Source organism: Salvelinus namaycush, chromosome 32, assembly GCF_016432855.1.
Source record: "Salvelinus namaycush isolate Seneca chromosome 32, SaNama_1.0, whole genome shotgun sequence".
Lineage (NCBI taxonomy): Eukaryota > Metazoa > Chordata > Actinopteri > Salmoniformes > Salmonidae > Salvelinus > Salvelinus namaycush.
Window position 1 is genome coordinate 11,003,282 of NC_052338.1, and position 23,365 is coordinate 11,026,646.

The window sequence follows — 23,365 nt, forward strand, 5'->3', positions numbered from 1 at the left end:
ATATTTAGACATGCTGTGACATACTGTATTGCATTATTTTATGGCTGGTTATGACACCGACATAAGAGTTTCAAAACCCCACATAACATACCACGGTAGGTATTTTATGGCTGGTTATGAAACCTACATAGGAGTGTCAAAACCCACAAAACATTCAATTTTACCATAGCCTACCTGTCAACAGTATATTTTTTTGTTTTATAACATTTTCTGAAAGGGGCTGACAAGGGCAGGCCTATCTGGCTTATATGATTATGACGTTCATAATGCATCTTGACAGTGTCATAAAGTGTATTTTCTACAAGTTATTTAAAATATGATGAAAAAAAAGAATTTATTACAACAAAAACAAAAGATTTAATAAACAAACGTTCAAATGAAAGGAAACTTCTTGGCAGGGAAAAAACACATTTCAATAAATGTGGGTTTTGACACTATTATGAAGGTGTCATAACCAGCCATAAAATAACGCAATATATGTCACGACAGGTTTGAATATATTGGTCATGACAGTGTTATGACCATATTATGGTAAGGTTATCACAAGTTATGTCAGCTGTTATGACATATTATGACATGGTTATGACAGTGTCATAACATGTTATGACACTAGGTGTTAAGTAAAGTGTTACCCAAATTTGCAATCCCTTGCATAATATGTAGGAAATTGTTGACGTGCGATCACAGAATTGCAGTATCCTGGAGGGTCTGTTTTGCCAACAAAATGTCACCTATGGCCTCCAAAAGGCTAGGTGATGATTTGATGATTTGTTCTACAAGTTGACATTTAGTTAGTCGCCAGCACACACATGCATGCATTAGTTCAATATCCTCCCTTCATTGATGTCAACTCTTCACAAATACAGGTGATTATACATTCTGTGTGTGTGTGCCTGCACTGACATCTTTGATATTGAACGTTCTATAAATGCTTAAATTGCCTTTTGACCCTTTGATTGGCTGGTTAGTGCTTATTGGGGACAGCGAGAGGAGCTTATGTGTGCTCTACAGTCATCAGCGTAATCAGTTTTAGAGGTGGGGTGGGGGTTGGGTAGTCGGGGTGTGTGGGGGTTAGACTGTTGTTATGGAGACAGGGAATGGAAAGGGGTGGTCTTCCATGCTGTGCAGGGTGCAGAGTAAAGTAGCGCTTTGATACAAAGACTGACTGTGAGAAGTAGACTAACATTTCAACGTTTGAAAGCCCTGACAGTGTGTGGTCACTGCAGGCCTCCAATTACTGCACTTTAAATTATTTTATCTGATTTTTTGCACATTTAAGCACTTTGAAGTGTGTCATTAGATTTTTTTTTCACACAGATAATGCCTAGGTAACTGGATTAGTCTATTTAGAAAATGTACCCAATTACAGCCCAGTTTGCTACCCACATGAAAAAATACTACAGTTTATAGAAAATACTACAGTACTATCCGGATAAAAACACTGTAGTAAATACTACAGTAATGCCCGCAAAAACACCACATTCCGCAAAAATATTACACTTTTTTAACGATAGTAAATACTACAGTATACAATTTGCATATACCCTGCCCATTCCCCTCCCCTATATGCCAATTTCTGCCACCCATAAGTGAGAAACCTACTGAACATGCCAAGTATAGATCATATAGTGTATTACCTTCCCTACAGGTTATAGAAAAGTGCAGAAGCTCTGGACTATCCGTTTAGACCTAAATCCTACCTACCTATGAAAATGGTGCCGCAGTGGATAGCAGCCATCTGACGGGCTCCTAATTTACATCTCGCTGGTTTTTCCATGCATCATCAAGTCCGGACAGCAGCCTCGGGTAAGATGAACGAGGGAGGGGTGTGTCTCTTTGTTAACAACAGCTGGTGCTCTCTAATGTTAAAGAAGTCTCACGTTTTTGCTCGCCTGAGTTAGAATACCTCAAGATAAGCTGCAGACTATACTATTTACCATTTTTTGTAGCTATCTATTTACCACCACAAACTGATGCTGGCACTAAGACTGCACTCAACGAGCTGTTTAGGGCCATAAGCATAGACGAAAATGCACATCTAGAGCAGCCACTTCTCGTGGCCAGGGATTTTAATGCAGGGAAACTGAAATCCATTTGACCTATTTTTACCAGCATGTCACCTGTGCAACTAGAGGCAACAAAACTCTAGGCCAGCTTTACTCCACCCACAGAAGTGCATACAAGTCTCTCCCTCACCCTCCCTTTGGCAAATCTGACCATAACTATATCCTCCTGATTCCTGCTTACAAGCAAAAACTGAAAACAGGAAGTACCAGTGACGCACGCCCTCAATACGGAAGTGGTCCGATGAAGTGCATGCTAAGCTACATGACTGTTTCGCTAGCACAGACTGGAATATGTTCTGGGATTGATCAGATAACATTGAGCAGTTTACCACATCAGTGCATCGACAACGTCATCCCCACAGTGACCATACATACCTGGGTTTCCGTTAACTGGTATTTGAAAAAAAAGCAGATAATTAAAATTGTTGCCGACTAAAGTGACAGGGAGAAGAAAATCCCGTTGCAAAATAATGCTGTTTATACATTGATGGAAATACCAGTCGATGTAAATAGATTTGCTTATTGGTCTGTAGGTTAGTTTGCATAATTCTGTGGAATTAAATTGGCCTGTGTGTATTTTCATTAGTCATCATGTAGTCCTATCTAATTTATCCCACATAACTATTACATGCGTACTTGTACACAGATCCCTTCAGAACTTTCATTACGCACACCTGGCCCCTATTCCCACTGATTGTATTTGTATATATGTGCCCTTTGTTCACCATGGTGGTGTTGAGTATTGTTACTATGTTCGTTGGTCGTGTGAGTACCTGTGCTGTTTGTTTTGGGCTTTCGTGCCATTGTGGATTGCGCAGATGATTACGGATCTCGTCCCGTGTGTTAATCATTGTGCGCGTGTGTTATTTATTCAAGGTACTCCTCGCGCTTTTGTTTGGGTTTCAACCCTGTGTTTTGTATGGTGTTTGTTTGGTCTTCGTCCCCGTGCCTTAACACGGCACGCCGTCATTTGGGCTTAATAAAAAACCCTATTAAGCATTCCTGTACCTGTCTCCCGAATCTCTTCATACTGTACCAACGTGACAGAATAATCGATCATTAAGGGAGACAGCGGGAATGGCCTGTCCGACGACTCTGCGACTGGTCCGTCCGGCCACGCAGCAACTTTGGCAGCTGCAACAGGGCTGTCCAACGCCGCCACAACAGATCCGTCCGACGACGCAACTTCAGCAGCTGCAACAGGGCGGTCCAACGTCACCAAAATGGGTCCGTCCGAAGACGCAACTTCAGCAGCTGCAACTGGCTGTCCAACACCGCCACAACGGGTCCGTCCGACGACGCAACTTCAGCAGCTGCAAATGGTCCATCCGACGCCGCCGCAACTTCGGCAGCGGCAACTGGCCCGTCCCCGTGCCTTTATACCGCACGCCATAATTTGGGCTTAATAAAAAAATATATATTGCGCATTCCTGCGCCTGTCTCCCGACCCTTCATACCAACGTGACAGTACTGCATACAGAGACTATTTTGAACTGGATTTCTACTGTAGTAAAAAATGTGCTTTTCAAAGCCAATTCAATACGCAACAACTCTAAATGCAATCTTAAAAAACTTTTGGGGCACGATTAAAAAGAGCTGCTATTTTTATTTCTCAACTGGTAATTGAAGCACGTCTCCCATTCACCAATTAAGCGCAGGGTGGTCAGTGTGTCACCGACCACTTTACAATGTGAGCTGGAGGCAGTATGCATTTTGAAAACATACTTAATTATTTGAACCCTGAATATTATTATCTTACTTCAAAGTAGCTTTTAGGCAAAATCCGACCATGGACGTGGAGGCAATTATTTTATAAAGACTTTCAAGTTTGGGGAAGCTTACAGTTCATCCTACATTTACATCATTTAGCAGATGCTCTTATCCAGATCAACTTACAAGAGCAATTAGGGTTAAGTGCCTTACTCAAGGGCACATCAACAGATTTTTCACCTAGTCAGCTCATGGATTCAAGCCAGCAAACTTTTGGTTACTGGCCCAACGCTCTTAACCGGTAGAATACCTGCCTGCCACTCCTACCATTTCTACCATTCTGCATGCCACTCCTACCATTTCTACCATTCTGCATGCCACTCCTACCATTTCTACCATTCTGCATGCCACTCCTACCATTTCTACCATTCTGCATGCCACTCCTACCATTTCTACCATTCTGCATGCCACTCCTACCATTTCTACCATTCTGCATGCCACTCCTACCATTTCTACCATTCTGCATGCCACTCCTACCATTCTGCATGCCACTCCTACCATTTCTACCATTCTGCCTGCCACTCCTACCATTTCTACCATTCTGCCTGCCACTCCTACCATTTCTACCATTCTGCATGCCACTCCAACCATTCTGCATGCCACTCCTACCATTTCTACCATTCTGCATGCCACTCCTACCATTTCTACCATTCTGCATGCCACTCCTACCATTCTGCATGCCACGCCTACCATTCTGCATGCCACTCCTACCATTTCTACCATTCTGCATGCCAGTTATGATTTTCACATACGCATTTCTGTGGAACAGTTTCATGTCAATCATGTGGTTAATCATACAAATCTGACTAAAAATGATACAAATCTAAAAGTTAAAAGTCAACTAATGCGATATCACCAGCCTCTGCCATATGGACACATTGATACACCGTGATCCATTGGCAGCTAAAGAAATGAGTGCATGGAACTCATAGCCTATAGGCCAAATGCAGCACTAGGCCTTTAACTTCCATTTCTCTTTCACACTGAGGATTGGTGATAATCGAGGTGGAGATTGTTGGAAAGATTTTTCAAATAGCTTACTGTGAGGAACTATAGAATTAATATATTATCATTCGTAATGGATGTAAAAAAACAACACTTTCCTACATTTCCACATTTCCAGTTACTAAACATTATCAGGAAGGAGAAACCAGACAAATGCTCATTGCTCACATGGTGCACTCCAAACAAAAGACAATGAAAAAATTTACAAGTCTCATATATGTTGGTTATGAAATAAATCAAAACTTGTTTCTCACAAGGGTAGCAGGTTGTAACAACGTTTCCACTCCGAGAATGAGAACAGTAAATGACTGTGATTAATACATGCATTAACAGAAATAAATGTAACCAAATGACAGGGATTAAGGGTACATTGACTACTGGTGACATATGTAATGGGGAATTGATTGAAAAGAAACAAAGGGAAAATAATTCACACAATGGAACAATGAATGCGCAAGAATTGGCGGGGGACAGCTGAGCCATTCTGGAGAGAGATTCGCCTATACAGTGCATTTGGAAAGTATTAAAACCCCTTTACTTTTTACACATTTTGTCTTATTCTAAAATTGATTAAATAAAAATAAAAATCCTCATCAATCTACACACAATACCCCATAATGACAAAGCGAAAACAGGTTTTGATTTTTTTAGCAAATGTATTACAAATAAAAAACAGATATATCTTATTTACATAAGTATTCATACCCTTTGCTATGATACTCGAAATTGATTGGATATGATTTGGAAAGGCACACACCTGTCTATATAAGGTCCCACAGTTGACAGTGCATGTCAGAGCAAAAACCAAGCCATGAGGTCTCAGGAATTGTCTGTAGAGCTCCGAGCCAGGATGGTGTCAAGGCACAGATCTGGGGAAGGGTACCAAAAAATATCTGCAGCATTGAAGGTTCCCATGAACACAGTGACCTCCATCATTCATAAATGGAATAAGTTTAGACCCACCTAGACTCTTCCTAGAGCTGGCCACCTGGCCAAACTGAGCAATCAGGGGAGAAGGGCCTAGGTCAGGAAGGTGACAAAGAACCCGATGGTCACTCTGACAGAGTGACCAGAGCTCCAGAGTTCCTCTGTGGAGGTGGGAGAACCTTCCAGAAGGACAACCATCTCTGCAGCACTCCACCAATCAGGTATTTATGGTGGAGTTGCCAGACAGAAGACACTCCTCAGTAAAATGCACGACAGCCCGCTTGGAGTTTTACAAAGGGCACCTAAAGGACTGTCAGACCATGAAAAACAAGATTCTCTGGTCTGATGAAAAGAAGATTGAACTCTTTGGTCTGAATGCCAAGCGTCATGTCTGGAGGAAACCTGGCACCATCCCTACGGTGAAGCATGGTGGTGGCAGCATCATGCTGTGGGGATGTTTTTCAGCGGCAGGGACTGGGAGGCTAGTCAGGATCGAACGGAGAAAAGTATAGAGAGATCCTTGATGAAAACCTGCGCCAGAGCGCACAGGATCTCAGACTGGGGCGAAGGTTCACCTTCCAACAGGAAAACGACCCTAAGCACACAGCCAAGACAACGCAGGAGTGGCTTCGGGACAAGTCTCTGAATGTCTTTGAGTGGCCCAGCCAGAGCCCGGACTTGAACCTGATCGAACATCTCTGGAGAGACTGAAAATAGCTGTGCAGCGACGCTCCAAATCCAACCTGACAGAGCTTGCGAGGATCTGCAGAGAAGAATGGGAGAAACTCCCCAAATACAGGTGCGCCAAGATTATAGTGTCATACCCAAGAAGACTCGAGGCTGTAATCGCTATCAAAGGTACTTCAACAAAGTACTGAGTAAAGGTTCTGAATACTTATGTAAATGTGATATTTCCGTTTTTTAATACATTTGCTAAAATTTCTGAAACCTAGTTTTTGCTTTGTCATTATGGGGTATTGTGTGTAGATTTATGAGGGATAAAAAAGATATATATTTTAGAGTAAGGCTGTAAAATATGAAAAAAGTCGAGGGGTCTGAATACTTTTGGAATGCACTGTATCTTCGCCACACATCCCTCCCTTCTTGTCTCAACATTTAAAATTATACTCAAGACACATTATCTTCACACATATTTTAGATGTTTTTCACTGACAGCCACCACTCAGTAATCAGCTAGGTCTATCGTCACGCACGCTGCCCAAATTGCGGGCTTCCAAAATAGGCATAGGCCTACGATCTTGGGATTTGAAACAATCCACAGATATTTTTTGAAAGAAGCTTATGATCCTCATTTCCTCTGTGGCAAAGTCATGCTTTCTGGTGAAGTATTGTGTATTATTTTATTTATTTCTGTAAAGACAGGAGTAATAATATCATTTTGGCAAATTGATTTCCGTTTACTTCCCTATTGGATCCGCTATGCTTTTTCTCTCCTGTTCTATTGATTTTCATATCAACTTTATTTAGTTTTCCAGAAGCCAAAGGCACAATCCTAGTCATTTTAGCAATCCATCCTACTTGTTGAATTTTTAGATTACCCCTCTTTCCAAGTTTCTAAAAGAGATTTTCATCTGTCACATATGGAACCGCTATCAGGTGCGCTGTTTAGAACGGGTGTTTTCCCGTGAATTGCATTTTGGCAAATGTTTGAAAATGACATTTTATTGGCTGCTTCATTACATTAGTTGCATGTTCTGTTAAGATGCATTACCATAATTTAAATGTGATTTCTGTCATTTTAAGCACAGTGGGTGGACTCCCTAATTTAAATCTTCCCGGTAACGTTGTCCGGTGCCACATTTTTCTAAGGGAAACCTTGATATGTACATATCCCAACCAGAAGCTACAAAATACAGGCAACATTCGCACTGTAATAAAGGCTAGAGCTGCCGCTTTCAAGGAACGGGAACTAATCCGGATGCTTATAAGAAATCCCGCTACGACCTCCGATGAGCCATGAAACAGGCAATGCATCAATACAGGACTAAGATCGGCAGCTCTGACGCTTGTTGGATGTGGCAGGGTTTGCAAACTATCACGTATTACAAAGAGAAACCCAGCCACGAGCTGCCCAGTGACACAAGCCTACCAGATGAGCTAAATGCATTCTATGCTCGTTTCGAGGTAAGCAACACTGAACCATGCATAAGAGCACCACCTGTTTCTGGACAACTGTGTGATCTCGCTCTCCATAGCCGATGTGAGTAAGACCTTTAAACAGGTTAACATTCACAAAGCTGCAGGGCCAGATGGATTACCAGGATGTGTACTCAGAGCATGCGCTGACCAGCTGGCAAGTTTCTTCATTGACATTTTCAATAACCCAGTCTGTAACACCTACATGTTTCAAGCAGATCACCATAGTCCCTGTGCCCAAGAACAGCAAGGTAACCTGTCTAAATGACTATTGCCCCATAGCAATCACATCTTGAGCCATCAAATGCTTTAAAAGCCTGGTCATGGCTCACAACAACACCATCATCCCAGGCACTCTGGACCCACTCCAATTCGCATACCACCCCAACAGATCTGCAGATGACGCAATTTTTATTGTACTCCACACTGTCCTCTACTACCAGGACAAGAGGAACACCTATGTGAGAATGCTGTTCATTCACTACAGCTTAACGTTCAACAAAATAGTGCCCTCCAAGCTCATCACTAAGCTCAGGATCCTGGGACTGAACACCTTCCTCTGCAACTGGATCTTGGACTTCCTGATAGGTGATACGGGTAGGTAACAACATCCGCCATGCTGACCATCAACACAGGAGCCCCTCTGGGGTGTGTGCTTACTCCCTGTTCACCCATGACTGTGTGGCAGCACATGACTCCAACATCATCCGTGATCAGATTTCCACCGACAACAATGAAACAGCTAGGGAGGAGGTCGGTGACCTGGCAGTGTGGTGCCAGGACAACAACCTCTCCCTCAACGTCAGCAAGACAAAGGAGCTGATCATGGAATGCTCGGCATCCGACCGCAAGGCGCTACAGAGGGTAGTGCGTACGGCCCTACATCACTGGGGCTGAGCTCCCTGCCATCCAGGACCTCTATACGAGGCCGTGTCAGAGGAAGGCCCTAAAAATTGTCAAAGACTCCAGCCACCCAGGTCATAGACTGTTGACTTTCTGCTACCGCACGGCAAGCGATGCACTAAGTCTGGAACTAACAGAACCCTGAACAGATTCTACCCTCAAAGCCACAAGACTCCTAAAAAGTTAACCAGATAGCTACCCGCACTATCTGCATTTACCCTTTTACACTCTCTTTTGACTCATCACATACACTGCTGCTACTGTTTATGATCTATCCTGTTGCCTAGTCACTTTACCCATACCTATATATACAGTGCCTTCAGAAAGTAATCCATACCCCTTGACTTATTCCACATTTTGTTGTGTTACAGCCTGAATTCAAAATGTATTAAATTATATTTTTTCTCACCCATCTACAAACAATACCACATAATGACAAAGTGAAAACATGTTTCTAGAAATTGCTGCAAATGTATTGAAAATAAAATACAGAAACAACTCATTTACATAAGTATTCACACCCCTGAGTCAATACTTGTAGAAGCACCTTTGGCAGCCATTAAAGCCGTGAGAGTCTTTCTGGGTAAGTCTTTAAGAGCTTTCCACACCTGGATTGTGCAACATTTGCCCATTATTCCTTTCAAAATTCTTCAAGCTCCGTCAAATTGGTTGTTGATCATTGTTAGACACCGACACAGATTTTAAAGTAGATTTAAGTCAAAACTGTAACTCGGCCACTCACGAACATTCCCTGTCTTCTTGTTAAGCAACTCCACTGTAGAGTTGGCCTTGTGTTTTAGGTTATTGTCCTGCTGAAAGGTGAATTCATCGCCCAGTGTCTGGTGGAAAGCAGACTGAACCAGAGGATTTTGCCTGTGACATTTATTTTTTGTTCTGAAAAACTCCCGAGTTATTAACGATTACAAGCATACCCATAACATGATGCAGTCACCACTATGCTTGAAAATATGGAGAGTGGTACTCAGTAATGTTAGGGATGCAAATCCAATACAACACATAACACTTTGTATTCAGGACAAAACATTAATTACATCTGCTGTATTACTTTAGTGCCTTGTTGAAAACAGAATGCATGTTTTGGAATATTTAGGAAGGACGCCTGCTTCTTTGTAGTGACTGGGTGTATTGATACACCATCACAAGGGTTTTTAATAACTTCACCTATGCTCAATACGCAATGTCTCCTTCTTCTTTTTTTACCCATCTACCAAGAGGTGACATCCTTTGCAAGGCATTGGGAAACCTCCCTGGTCTTTGTAGCTGAATCCGTGTTTGAAATTCACTGCTCGACTGAGGGACCTTAGAGATAATTGTATGTGTGGCGTACAAGAGATGAGGTAGTTATAAAATAATTATGTTAAACACTATTATTGCAAACAGAGTGAGCATGCAAATTGTTAAGCACATTTTTTACTTCTGAACTTATTTCGACTTGCCATAACAAAGGGGTTGAATACTTATTGACTCAAGACATTTATGCTTTTCATTTTTTATACATTTCTAATAACATCCTTTAAACATTTCTAATAACATCCTTCCACTTTGACATTATTGGGTATTGTGAGTAGGCCAGTGATTAAAAAAAAGGTAGGCTGTAACGCAACAAGATGTGGAAAAAGTCAAGGGGTGTGAATACTTTCTGAAGGCACTGTACATACTGCATCTACCTCAATTACCTCGCAGCCTGCACGTCAACTCGGTACTGGTACCCCGTGTACATAGCCAAGTTATCGTTACTCCTTGTCTATTTATTCCTTGTGATATTATTTTTCTCATTTTCTCTCTGCGTTGTTGGGAAGGGCCCGTAAGTAAGCATTTCACTGTTAGTCTACACCTGTTTTCTACGAAGCATGTGACACAATAACATTACATTTTATTGGATTTTGATTGATTTGATTTACAGGTTATGGAAAATGTGCTATTTTATTATTTCTCCATTATGCTTGCTACCATGCTGTGTTATGTGTTGCTGCCATGCTATGTTGTTGTCTTAGTTCTCTCTTTATGTAGTGTTGTGGTGTCTCTCTTGTCGTGATGTGTGTTTTGTCCTATATTTTTATTTTATTTTAAATGTTTAATCCCAGCCCCCGTCCCCACAGGAGGCCTTTTGCCTTTTGGTAGGCCATCATTGTAAATAAGAATGTGTTCTTAACTGACTTGCCTAGTTAAATAAAGGTTCAATTAAAATAGTAATAATAAAACTAATTCCTCAAGGAGGAATTTGGGGAAGCAGGTAGCCTAGTGGTTAGAGAGTAGGGCCAGTAACCGAAAGGTTACTAGATTGAATCCCCAAGGTAAAAATGTGTTGTTCTGCCCCTGAACAAGGCAGATAACTGACTGTTCCTAGGCTGTCATTGTAAATAAGAATTTGTTCTTAACTGACTTGCCTAGTTAAATCAAATAAAAGGAGAAAGACTCAATTTTTAAGTCAAAGATATTAACACTATGGTAAATAATAGATTAATGTCTGCAAACACTACAGTATACTAGTCTGAAAAAACTACAGTATATACTACAGTCTGCAGTATACTACAATCTGCAAAAACACTACATTAATTACTTAAGCAATAAGGCCTGAGTGGGTGTGGTATATGGCCAATATACCACGGCTAAGGGCTGTTCTTGCGGAGTGCCTGGATACAGCCCTTAGCCGTTGTATATTGGCCATATACCACAAACCCCAGAAGTGCCTTATTGCCATTAAATAACACGGCTGTCAGCCAATCAGCATTCAGGACTCGAACCACCCAGTATATAATATAGTATATACTACAGTTATATTCTACTACATTATTTATACTATAGTTAACTATAAATGCTACTGTATACTGCAGTAAATACTACAGTGAATACTACAGTAAATTTCTCAAAAACACTACAGTGAATACTATAGTATTTATACCATTGTATACCATAGTATTTTTTATGTGGGATTAATCACATAATAATATCATGTTATTGTAATATTTTGTACAGCATATTGTGGCATCTATCTCATTGTGTAAGCTATATGTATACTTCTTAGAAAAAAGGGCTCCAAAAGGGTTCTTCGGCTGTCCCCATAGGAGAACCCTTTTTGGTTCCAGGTAGAACTCTTTAGGTTCTAGATAGCACCTTTTTTCCCAAAAGTGTACAGATGATGGGTGACATTTTCTGTCCAATGCACAGGCCTTAAAGTGAGCTAAATAGTGATCTTACCAAAAACAACCATATAATTTCAAATGGACAGTATGGCACTACTGCAAAATAAGTTTGGAATATTGTATTGATACGGGCATCATTTGTGTGTGTGTATCTGCATTGACTCACCATGGTACGTGCGGTTCCACATCCTCTTGGTGACGATGTCCCCTCGCGGCCGGCCCCCTCCCTCGGCCATGGTCTCGTTCAGGGCCTGAGAGTAAAGCATTACCCCGTCATAGAAGCCTCCTGCTATCAGGTTCGTCTAGAAAGATGGAGGGAGGAGGATCGTCATCAAATCTTGTTATATCCACTCTCATACCATCTGTTGTTCTCTCCTCTTCATCTGTTTATTGTTACTTGTTTTCTACCTGTCTATCTTTTCATTCACTTTTTAGTCCTCTACCTCTCTCAGACACACGTCTGAGTGTGTCTGAGAGTATCCATAACAGTGTGTTTGTTTGTGCGTGTAAGGGTGTGTGTGTGTGTGTGTGTGTGTGTGTGTGTGTGTGTGTGTGTGTGTGTGTGTGTGTGTCTACATGTTTGTGTGCGTGTGTGTGTGTGTAAGCCAGAGTCAAGCCTGTATGTTACTCTGTGTTTGTAAGCACGACTGTGTGTCTTGAATGGACCTTGAAAGAGTTCACGCTGACATAGGGATTATTTACTGGCCCCGAATGTAACTGTGTAACTATAAATATGAACTATTACAGAATGCCTAACACAGGCTCATAAGTAAAACCTGTATTTGTTTGAGTTAGAGCCCAGACTAGGAGCTTTGATTTACATTGGGTCAAAATTGGCCATATCCCCACACCACTCAGACATGGAGAAATAGATCCTATCCCCCTGTGGTTAGAAATATGTCCAACCTCCCACTGCGGACTTGGGACAGCTGGAGAAGCCCTGTAAATGAACCTTGACGACGCTGTAAATGGCACAGTCCACTGGAATATCCTCTGAGTAGCTTCGTATCTTTCACTGAATCATAATTCAAGCCATCTACAGTCAGGTCCAGAACTGTTGGCACCCTTGATAAAAGATGAGAAAAAAAGACTGTATGAAATAAATTATAGAAATAATGAGCGTGTGCTAAAAAAAAATGTCAGAGAAAGAGATTTTGTTTAACAAGTAATAATTCTTTATCTTAAAAAGATAGGGGTCAAATGTATTGGCACCCCTGTTTTCAGTACCTTCCAATACCTCACCGTGCAAAGATAACGGCACTGACACTTTTTCTAAAATGTTTTATGAGACTACAGAACACTTTGGGAGGGATCTTAGACCATTCCTCCACAATCTTTTCAGATCAAGTCCGGAGACTGTGATGCCCATTGCAAAATGTTGATTTTCTGGTCAATTAACAATTTCTTTGTGGATTTGTATGTGTTATTGTCTTGCTGGAAGATCCACTTGCCTACAATGTTCAGCCCTCTGGCCGAGGCAAACAGGTTTTTGGCTAAAATGTCCAGGTACTGGGTAAGGTTCATGATGCCATTGACCTTAAGAAGAGTCCCAGGACCTTTCTCTGAGCAATTGTATTAGTTTAAAATAAAAATGTTTTTGGGAGTATACAATTTGTATTATTTATTTTATTCAGTCTTTTTGTTCATCTTTATCAAGGTTGCCAATAATTCTGGACTTGACTGTGACTGTAAGTCCATTTATTCTACCTTTATTTAACTAGGCAAGTCAGTTAAGAACAAATTCTTATTTACAATGACGGCCTAGGAACAGTGGGTAAACTACCTTGTACAGGAGCAGAATGACAGATTTTTACCTTGTCAGCTCGGGGATTTGATTTTGCAACCTTTCGGTTACTAGTCCAACGCTCTAACCACTAGGCTACCTGTCGTTCATCCAGCCAGCCATCTATCCATCCATCCATCTATCCATCCTCCCACCCATCCACCAGCAAACCTTAAAATCCAAGCAATGTTAGCTAAAACATTGCCGACAAACTATACACCCACCCATCCAACCAACCAACCAACTATTCCTTCATACATTAATCAAACATAAGCTTAATATAAACAAACATTATGCGTATTTAGCCAGTTCTCTTCTCCGTCTGTTTCTATTTAAATTGACCTTTTACTCTGTACATGTTGTGGGATTCAGTGTGTATTATCAATAAGTACAGTAGTGATTGGATTTCAGTGACTCGTGCTGTGGTAGGTATTTTGACAGACGCTGCCGTTGTTGCCCACAGGTAACAAGAGATGAAGATATGAAGGAGTTTAATAATGAAACTATGAATCTATAATGAATCTCCAAAGCATGCAGAATTAGTTGTAGGGGTGAGAAAAATAACTTCCAATATGGGCATTTAAAGTGTTGGGGGGCTGAAAGACTTAATATGTCAAAAACAGTGGCCAGGTGGACTGATTCAAGCCCAGTACAGACACATGGAAGAGAGAAAAATAAAGCTTGGGATATGGAGAGAGCTGTTCACTAGTAAAAGACAGACAGGACAGACGGACGGACTAACGGGCGGACAGACAGACAAAAGCCAAATTTATGTTAGAAAAGGCGAGTTTCGTCCTGGTGAGTTGCAGACAGATGTGACGGCAAAGCAGACAAAATGAAGTAGGTGTTGGCCACAGTGGAGTTGCACAGAATTGTGTCTGTGACTCACCAGGACACCACCTTTCTACCATAAATGTGGCTTAAAGGCCCAGTGCAGTCAAAAATGTGATTTCTCTGTGCTTTATACATTCTTCCACACTATAAAGTTAGAATAATACTGTGAAATTGTGAAAACGACGATAATGCCCTTTTAGTGTTAGAACTTTTTGGTGGGATGGGGTTTTGGCCTGTCTGGTGACATCACGGTAAATTGGTTAATAGACCAATAAGAAAGAGAGTTCCAAACCTCTCTGCCAATAACTGCTAGTCTGCAGGCCACTCCCAGACAGTCCTAGTACAATTCTTGCTTGAGAAATTGCTCTTGCTAAGAAGCTATTTTTGTTTATTTTTACCATTTTAATTGAAAACAATCACAGTTAGGTACTTAATTGTATCCAGAAAGGATTTGATATTGAGATAAAAATGGCTGCATTGGACCTTTAACAGGCAGGTAGGGAGACACAGACACACACAGGTACATGAGCTGGCCCCTGAGCAAACAACCGTCCCCACACTCCATCCCTCGTTGGCTCAAATAAAGGTGGAGCGCCTGCTCCCCACATCTCTCGTTCAGCACTTTAGCAGGCACCACCTCGGGACGTTGAGTACCAATTTAAGCTCTCTTACAGAGGAAAACCCTGAATTGTAGCCAGGCAGCTCTCTACACCCACACTCCCCCTACACCTCACAATCACTCTATTACCACCCACAACTCAAACATAATAACATCATTTATATACCTTGACATGGTTTCACACAATGAATGTCTTGCACAAACCGTGTAATTTACAAAATGTTCATAGAGACATTTCAATTGGTGTATTTAGGTGAAACTTACTATGTCTACCGCACAAATGCAATGTGATCTAAAGATGCATGGAACTGCTTTCACGAGCTGACAAATCCACATAGATGTTTAGCCTGAACTTTAACCCCTGTCTCCTAGTGTAATAAGCAGGGCTGTTCAAGTACACTGTGCAATAATGGCTGACATTTCTACATCGGATCCGTGTTGCTATGGCAATTAGGATATCATCAAGTTTTCCTAAGTGCCAAATGAGAGGGGAAGCGTAACTTTCTACCTTTCCTGGACTGTTGCTGTGCTAATTAGTGACCAGCTCGCTAGCTTCCTAACTGAGGGGCCATTGATTGGGCTGAGACTAGAGACACTGGAGTGTGACACACAGCCCTATCACTCGAATTAGCTCAGCCCCACCATGCTTATGAGAGTCTGTGAGAGACTTTCCAACAACCTTAGCTCACTGACATTGAACCCAGCAGTGGCTATAAAGCAACAGTTTGTTATTTTCCATAAACAACATGATGCCACACACCAAAAAAGATCCCCAAAATTTTCCCAAGGGGTGATATGTAACTCAATATGCTCTATTTGACAGATAAATCCCTGTTTGCAGTGTAAAAAGACCTGTGGCATAACTTCATCCATCGAAAGCCAGGTTTGTGTGGAAAATATACACTCTAGCAAGCCCAATAATCCACTTAGAAAACAGGGTGACGCATGAGATTCATGAATGCTACTACTGTCTGTTTCAACACCAGGATTCTCAGAGACAGAAAAAGCAGTAAACCACAGGCATTCAGCCAAGTTTAATTTCTGCAAGATGCTTCTGTACAGTATATCACATTGAGAGCTTGTTATCGGTTCTATAACCTATACTATATTAGCATAGCCAAAAAGAACACTGTTTTTTTAATGAATGCAAAGCTAACCATTTATTATAGCAATGGTTACCAGAACTGCATGTCCCAACATGCAGAATCTAGCATTTAAGTGGAACATCTAAATCTGTTGCAAGACAACAGTCTAATTAAGTTGTAATTTTACTTGACAATCATACGTAGGGATTGTGCAAACCAAGTGCAAGGAAATGACCATTTCTAGATGTCCCACAGCGATCGCTGACTGACTTTAAAATACTGGAATTTAAATGCAACACCTATACTTACAGTTTGATATTTGCATACTGGTAATTAAGGTAATTCTATACTAGCAAATCCAGCCAGAGCCAGAAGGCAAAACGCCAGAATGTTAATTCTCTACACAAAAAGGGTTCCAAACGGGTTCTTCAGCTGCCCACATAGGAGAACCCTTTTTGGTTCCAGGTAAAACCCTTTTGGGTTCCAGGTAGAAGGGTTCTACCTGGAACCAAAAAGGGTTCTTCAAAGGGTTCAACCCCAAAAAACGTTTTGGTTTTTCTAAGGGTGTAGATTCAAAGCATAGACTCCAATCTTCACCTTTATATAAATGATTACAGCTGGTTTTAGAACAGGAAGAGAGAGAGAGAGAGAGAGAGAGAGAGAGAGAGAGAGAGAGAGAGAGAGAGAGAGAGAGAGAGAGAGAGAGAGAGAGAGAGAGAGAGAGAGAGAGAGAGAGAGAGAGAGAGAGAGAGAGAGAGAGAGAGAGAGAGAGAGAGAGAGAGAGAGAGAGAGAGAGAGAGAGAGAGAGAGAGAGAGAGAGAGAGAGAGAGAGAGAGAGAGAGAGAGAGAGAGAGAGAGAGAGAGAGAGAGAGAAAAACTATCTAAATAAAGACAAAGAGTGGGAGAGGAGAAAAGAGAGGGTAGAGGAAATTGTGAAGGTGTTTTTTGATATATGAGGGGCCAGAGTCTTAACCACCCCATTTAAGTCACCAGAAGCTTAAATGGCATGCTCTGCCCTGAATAACTCATACAAGCAACATTTATCCAGTAAACCCTGTAGATGGAATGGGACAACCCAAGGATCTGTAGTGGGGACAATGAGGAATTACTATAGCAGTGTATCGTACTATTTTCCGTCCAATCCTCATAGGACCGAATTAAATCGTTGACAATGGTGGATCAAATGACAATATTCCATATCTACGGTTGCGATTCAAATACCATTTAAGGACTAGTGTTACACACATCACATTGCAGAACATCCGTATTGGCAAAGAATAGACCTACCTATGTTTTTTTACCATGAGATCCATTAGGACTGAGGGAAAATCATGAAAATTCTACAGCCTCTTGTCCCAACAGCCTTTGAAAGGTCATGCATTGTGAAGGCAGGTAGAGGCGGTACAGTTTGGGCCCACATCGGTAACAGTGAGCCAGTTACCCACCTTGCGAGCAAAACATTTTAGCGATCCCCTTCATGACAGCGAAGACTAAAACAAAAAATGTTAAGTTCATTTCCTGTAATTCTACACATTTTGCCATGGGGCTGAGGGAAAGATTTCGCTGTTTTTAATATGATAACTGATGATCAATGGGCCCCACCCCGGTTGGGGATTCGACCATGCTTACTACACGTTTAGATAGCTGGCCGCTAGACTAACGTATCAATCTAAAAAATAATTTGCTGACATGGGACAATTGAGTGACTGCTGATGCACAACCAAATTTTGAAATTGCACCTTTTATTATTATAACCTTTTATTGTATTATATTGTTATAACTCTCAACAGTAAGTTGAGGCCACGACTGAGTTCCAAAATATTCTTTGGTTAGATTTTTTTTATTGGTCAGCGGGCCTACAGAAGGGGGGCCAGCGGGCCGCCAGTTGCCCATCCCTGGCAGTCTCTATGGGGGTGCCACAGGGTTAAATTCTCGGGCCGACTCTCTTCTCTGTATACATCAATGATGTCGCTCTTGCTGCTGGTGATTCTTTGATCCACCTCTACGCAGACGACACCATTCTGTATACCTCCGGCACTTCTTTGGACACTGTGTTAACAAATCTCCAGACGAGCTTCAATGCCATACAACACTCCTTCCGTGGCCTCCAACTGCTCTTAAATGCAAATAAAACTAAATGCATGCTCTTCAACCGATTGCTGCCCGCACCTGCCCGCCCGTCCAGCATCACCACTCTGGACGGTTCTGACTTAGAATATGTGGACAACTACAAATACCTAGGTGTCTGGTTAGACTGTAAACTCTCCTTCCAGACTCACATTAAACATCTTCAATCCAAAATTACATCTAGAATCAGCTTCCTATTCTGCAACAAAGCATCCTTCACTCATGCTGCCAAACATACCCTCGTAAAACTGACTATCCTACCGATCCTCGACTTCGGCGATGTCATTTACAAAATAGCCTCCAACACTCTACTCAACAAATTGGATGAAGTCTACCACAGTGCCATCCGTTTTGTCACCAAAGCCCCATATACTACCCACCACTGCGACCTGTACGCTCTCGTTGGCTGGCCCTCGCTTCATACTCGTCGCCAAACCCACTGGCTCCAAGTCATCTACAAGTGTCTGCTAGGTAAAGCCCCACCTTATCTCAGCTCACTGGTCACCATAGCAGCACCCACCCGTAGCACACGCCCCAGCAGGAATATCTCACTGGTCACCCCCAAAGCCAATTCTTCCTTTGGCCGCCTCTCCTTCCAGTTCTCTGCTGCCAATGACTGGAACGAACTGCAAAAATCACTAAAGCTGGAGACTCTTACCTCCCTCACTAGCTTTAAGCACCAGCTGTCAAAGCAGCTCACAAATCACTGCACATAGATCATCTGTAAATAGCCCATCCAATCTACCTCATCCCCATACTGTATTTATTTATTTAGCTCCTTTGCACCCCATTATTTATATCTCTACTTTGCACATTCTTCCACTGCAAATCTACCATTCCAGTGTTTTACTTGCTATATTGTATTTACTTCGCCACCATGGACTTTTTTTTGCCTTCACCTCCCTTATCTCACCTCACTTGTTCACATTGTATATAGACTTATTTTTCTATGTTTGTTTTACTCCATGTGTAACTCTGTTTCGTTGTATGTGTCGAACTGCTTTGCTTTATCTTGGCCAGGTCGCAATTGTAAATGAGAACTTGTTCTCAACTTGCCTACCTGGTTAAATAAAGGTGAAATAAAATATTTTTTTATTTATTCTGACCTCCCAATGCCTGTCAATCAACCAACAAACCAGTCAAGCAACCAATCAGCCATCCCCACTTACCAGTGAGTCTTCTACGGTGAAGTTGAACATGTTCAATGCGTCCGTCTTCAGGTTGGACACAAACTCTAGGTACTCTGGGTTCTGTGGCTCTTTGTAGGTCAGGATCTTCACACTCTGTCAAGAAAAATGAATGACAACCAGTCAGAAAAAGGCAATAACATAACATATTGATTATGACATACACATTGCCATAGTCTCATGTTAGATATTGTACAAACACTCGTCAACTCCTCCGTCTCATTGTAATTAGGGGTTCACAGCAAAGCTGTGAAAAAATAATAATAATAATTGCACCAATTGGCCAATAGGTGGCGTTGTTATAAGCAGTCTCACTTAAACCCTCATATCCACCGCCCTGTATGACCCAGAGACTTGGAACTTTGCATGTAGCGGTCTTTCCTCATGCTGAACAAATTTGTCTCAAGAACACATAAGGTCCATCAGGACAGACTTTCCTCCATCTTGGAACTTTTGGAAAATCTTTGAAAAACACAAGTCCAAATAACACCAAATTCAGTATGTATGACCATGGGAAATCTCTTAACTTAGTTTGAGCTATGGCATTGGTTAAGAGATAGCTGAGTTATTGATAAATCAGGAAATCGGATTTTACATGTCCATTTAAATCCTTTGTAAATCCACTCCTCTTTAAATCAACTTAACACTTGGAACTTTTTAGGATCGTCAAAGACATTACCATGATGAACCGTGTTTGGCATTGATATCTTTAAAAATAAGGAAACTATTAACAATTCACTTTTGATTATGTGAAAATCTTCTCATGGACTAAAAGTCAGATTCACTCCAAATTTAGTCTTTGAACTCATCACAATTGTCCCTAAAGAGATCGTGAAAATAACGTTGATGGCTACACTATTCTAGTAGATGCATATTAGTACATATGCTAAGATATGCTACAAATACTTCAAAAACCACAATGAATTTGGTATTGCCATCTTGAAAAACAAGGAAACTACTAGCAACTCATTCTTTGCATATGTAATGCTAATTCTCAAAATAATTTTCTCTTCATGAACCATAGTCAGATTCACTCCAGATTTTGTATTTGTCTCATGATGGCACATAAAGGAAGGTAGTTCCTACACGATAGAGTGCCTGCTTTGTTATCCAACTGATTTTGTGTCCTTTCTGACATCCTATGAACTTCGTTCATTGCTGCTCACAGATATATTTTAAATTGTAAAAATCCTAAGAAAAAGAAGAATGAACAAGGAGAAAAACAATCTAGAAAATATTTTGTATGACTCAACATGGGTCAAAATTCGACAAAGATCCAGCAAAAAAAAGGACTATATGCATTTCAGGTAAAATAACAACCCAATGTTTATTTTCCAGGACAAATTAGCTAGCAACAGCAAACTAGCTAAATGTCCATAAATGTTTCATGTGTGTTTCAACCTGTCCCCAAATTAATATAGTTGGCCCAACCCATCGGTTTTTGGGACTAGAATGTGTTTTCAATCTAGAAATCGTTGGGAAGGAAGTCATTGAGGAAGAGAAACTAACGTCCGTGGGTGTGGTGTAGCGTTTAGCCAGAGCAAGGAGTCTGGGTAGGCAAATTACCATCGTAAAACAATTCCATAAGTTAGTACATATCGCCATCTAGAGGCTTAGACTCTAGTCTAGGAGGTTAAGTGGTATGCTAGTGTGGATACTGTTTCCCTACCCTACTTCCGACTCATCATCCTTTTCTCCTTTTTCCTGTATTTTTACATGTTCAAAACATTCACTACATCTTTGTGACATGCTGCTGCCTTCTTTCAATTTTCCGATCTATTTTTATTCATTTTTCTTGCTCACTCTTCTTCTTGTATTGTAGACGGCAATCAAAAGATTACCCGCTGAACTGTACATACTGTCCATAGACCAAGTAACTAGTCATTTAACATGGCTGTATACATTTAGGCAATCTATAATGCTCAGGACATGAGACATATTCTATCGATGTAATAATTAGGAATGTATGACGAATAGGCTCTGTGCTACATATGACACTTCTAAGACGAGGGGCCCGATCTCCCACGAGCTTGTGAGTAAAAACATGGCTGTAATTTAGGAATGTGGCGATAATGTTCAGAGCATGCATTCTGCAAAAATCTAACAATCCTACCAAACTTTATGCTGTACACTCTTAGAAAAAAGGGTTCCAAAAGGTTATTTGGCTGTCCTTATAGGAGAACCCTTTTTGGTTCCAGTTAGCACATTTTTTTGTAAGCGTGTACTACACAGTAAGTATGCTAACGAAGCTTTAGATTTTATTTGTGAAGGAGTGAAAAATATTTGATTTACAGTACAGACTACAGTACATGGCTATTTAGGGTGAGAAAACATGCTGACAGCGCTGTACAAAGCTGGCCTACCCCTTGAGATGCACGTTTTTTCCCCGGTAGTGTGGTGCAGCTTGCATCTATTTGCATCTGTCCGCCAGAGAGACAAACATAACTTCAATTCACTCTGCAAGTTTGTTTTGTCAAATGGTTTAGTATGCCGGGAAAATGGAGTAGCTTGGGTTAATTGACCGTAATACCAAGTTATAACTGGCTGTAACATTGTAGATGTGGACTGGATTTGGGCCGTAATAGTTTTGCTGTCTGGGTACTGTCATCAAGACAAGCCATCTGAATGCTTAACACCCTGTATTCCTCACTCAGTGTTACTCTATCTGACAGTGTAATGGAAGATACGCTACAGCTGGTATGTTTGGTTACATTTTTGCCATAGTCCTTTGTTCCGCAGTCATTCCTTTTCCTCATTCCTTAGTCTCTCATCCATTTCTCTCTTGAAAAAGGTACATATATATCACAGAAAAAAAGATGCATGTTTAGGCAACCACTCTCCAATTTTTTACTGGGTTAGTGCTATTTCCTTGAACTTGCGATAAAACGTCCTATTTCATAATATTCTCAAAATGTATCATGTACCTCTCATTACCTACCAATACAGCTGCATGACTGATGCCTTTTTTCTCTTATCTGCTGCTCAGTCATCACTCATTTACCCTCCCTGCCTTTATAATATCACTTATAACTACAGTACAGTATCCAACTAAATTCCTCTCCTATATCCCCTACATTCCTCTTTATTAGGCTATCTGGTAAAAGTAGAGTTAAATAAAATAAAACAATTCTCTCATCCCTCCTTCATACCAGTCAAATCTCACTCATAACTGCAGTGTAATGACAGTAGTACATCCGATTAAAGTGCTTTTCCCGGACCCAAAGATGCCATCCCCACTAAATCCCATTAAATTCATCTCCTATACCCCCTACTCAATCTACCCCTCCCTTCGTTCCTACAGACCTCCCTCATCCATCCCTCTGTCATCTCCCTCTCACCCTGAAGGCCTTCTTAGCGGCGTGGTCGTCTGCGTCTCCTCTGTACCAGGGCCTAGCGGGACGCTTCCTCAGGCTGTGGCCGAACAGGTCGATGAAGAAGAAAGCATAGTCCTCCGGGGGCAAGCCCTCCCTCCAAAACTGTACCATCAGCATCCGGAAAGTGTCCCGTGAGCAGCACATGTACACCACTGAAGAAGAAGAGACATAGAGGAGAGAATGTATCAAAGACATGTATATCAGTGGAATTTACCCATGTGCTACTGTTTGTGATTCACAGTGCAATTTACCCATGTTCTGTGTGTGTTGAATTTAGGCAATCACTGAACTGATCAATTAGCTCAGTTGGTCAGATGTGGTGCCTATGTTGGAACAAAATCCTGCAGTACCTGCAGCACTCCAG

General features: G+C 41.3%; 1 protein-coding gene across 1 annotated transcript in view; it reads right to left on the bottom strand.

Moving 5' to 3' along the window:
• The window catches only part of LOC120027333 (atrial natriuretic peptide receptor 1-like), a 107,510-nt gene that overhangs the window by 61,595 nt on the left and 22,550 nt on the right, over positions 1-23,365 (bottom strand). Inside the window, exons 2-4 of the mRNA XM_038972253.1 lie at positions 22,966-23,153; positions 19,610-19,723; positions 12,159-12,294 (exon numbers count right to left, since the gene is read on the bottom strand). Of these exons, the coding sequence (XP_038828181.1) occupies positions 12,159-12,294; positions 19,610-19,723; positions 22,966-23,153 (438 nt within the window). The remainder of the gene's footprint in view (positions 1-12,158; positions 12,295-19,609; positions 19,724-22,965; positions 23,154-23,365) is intronic.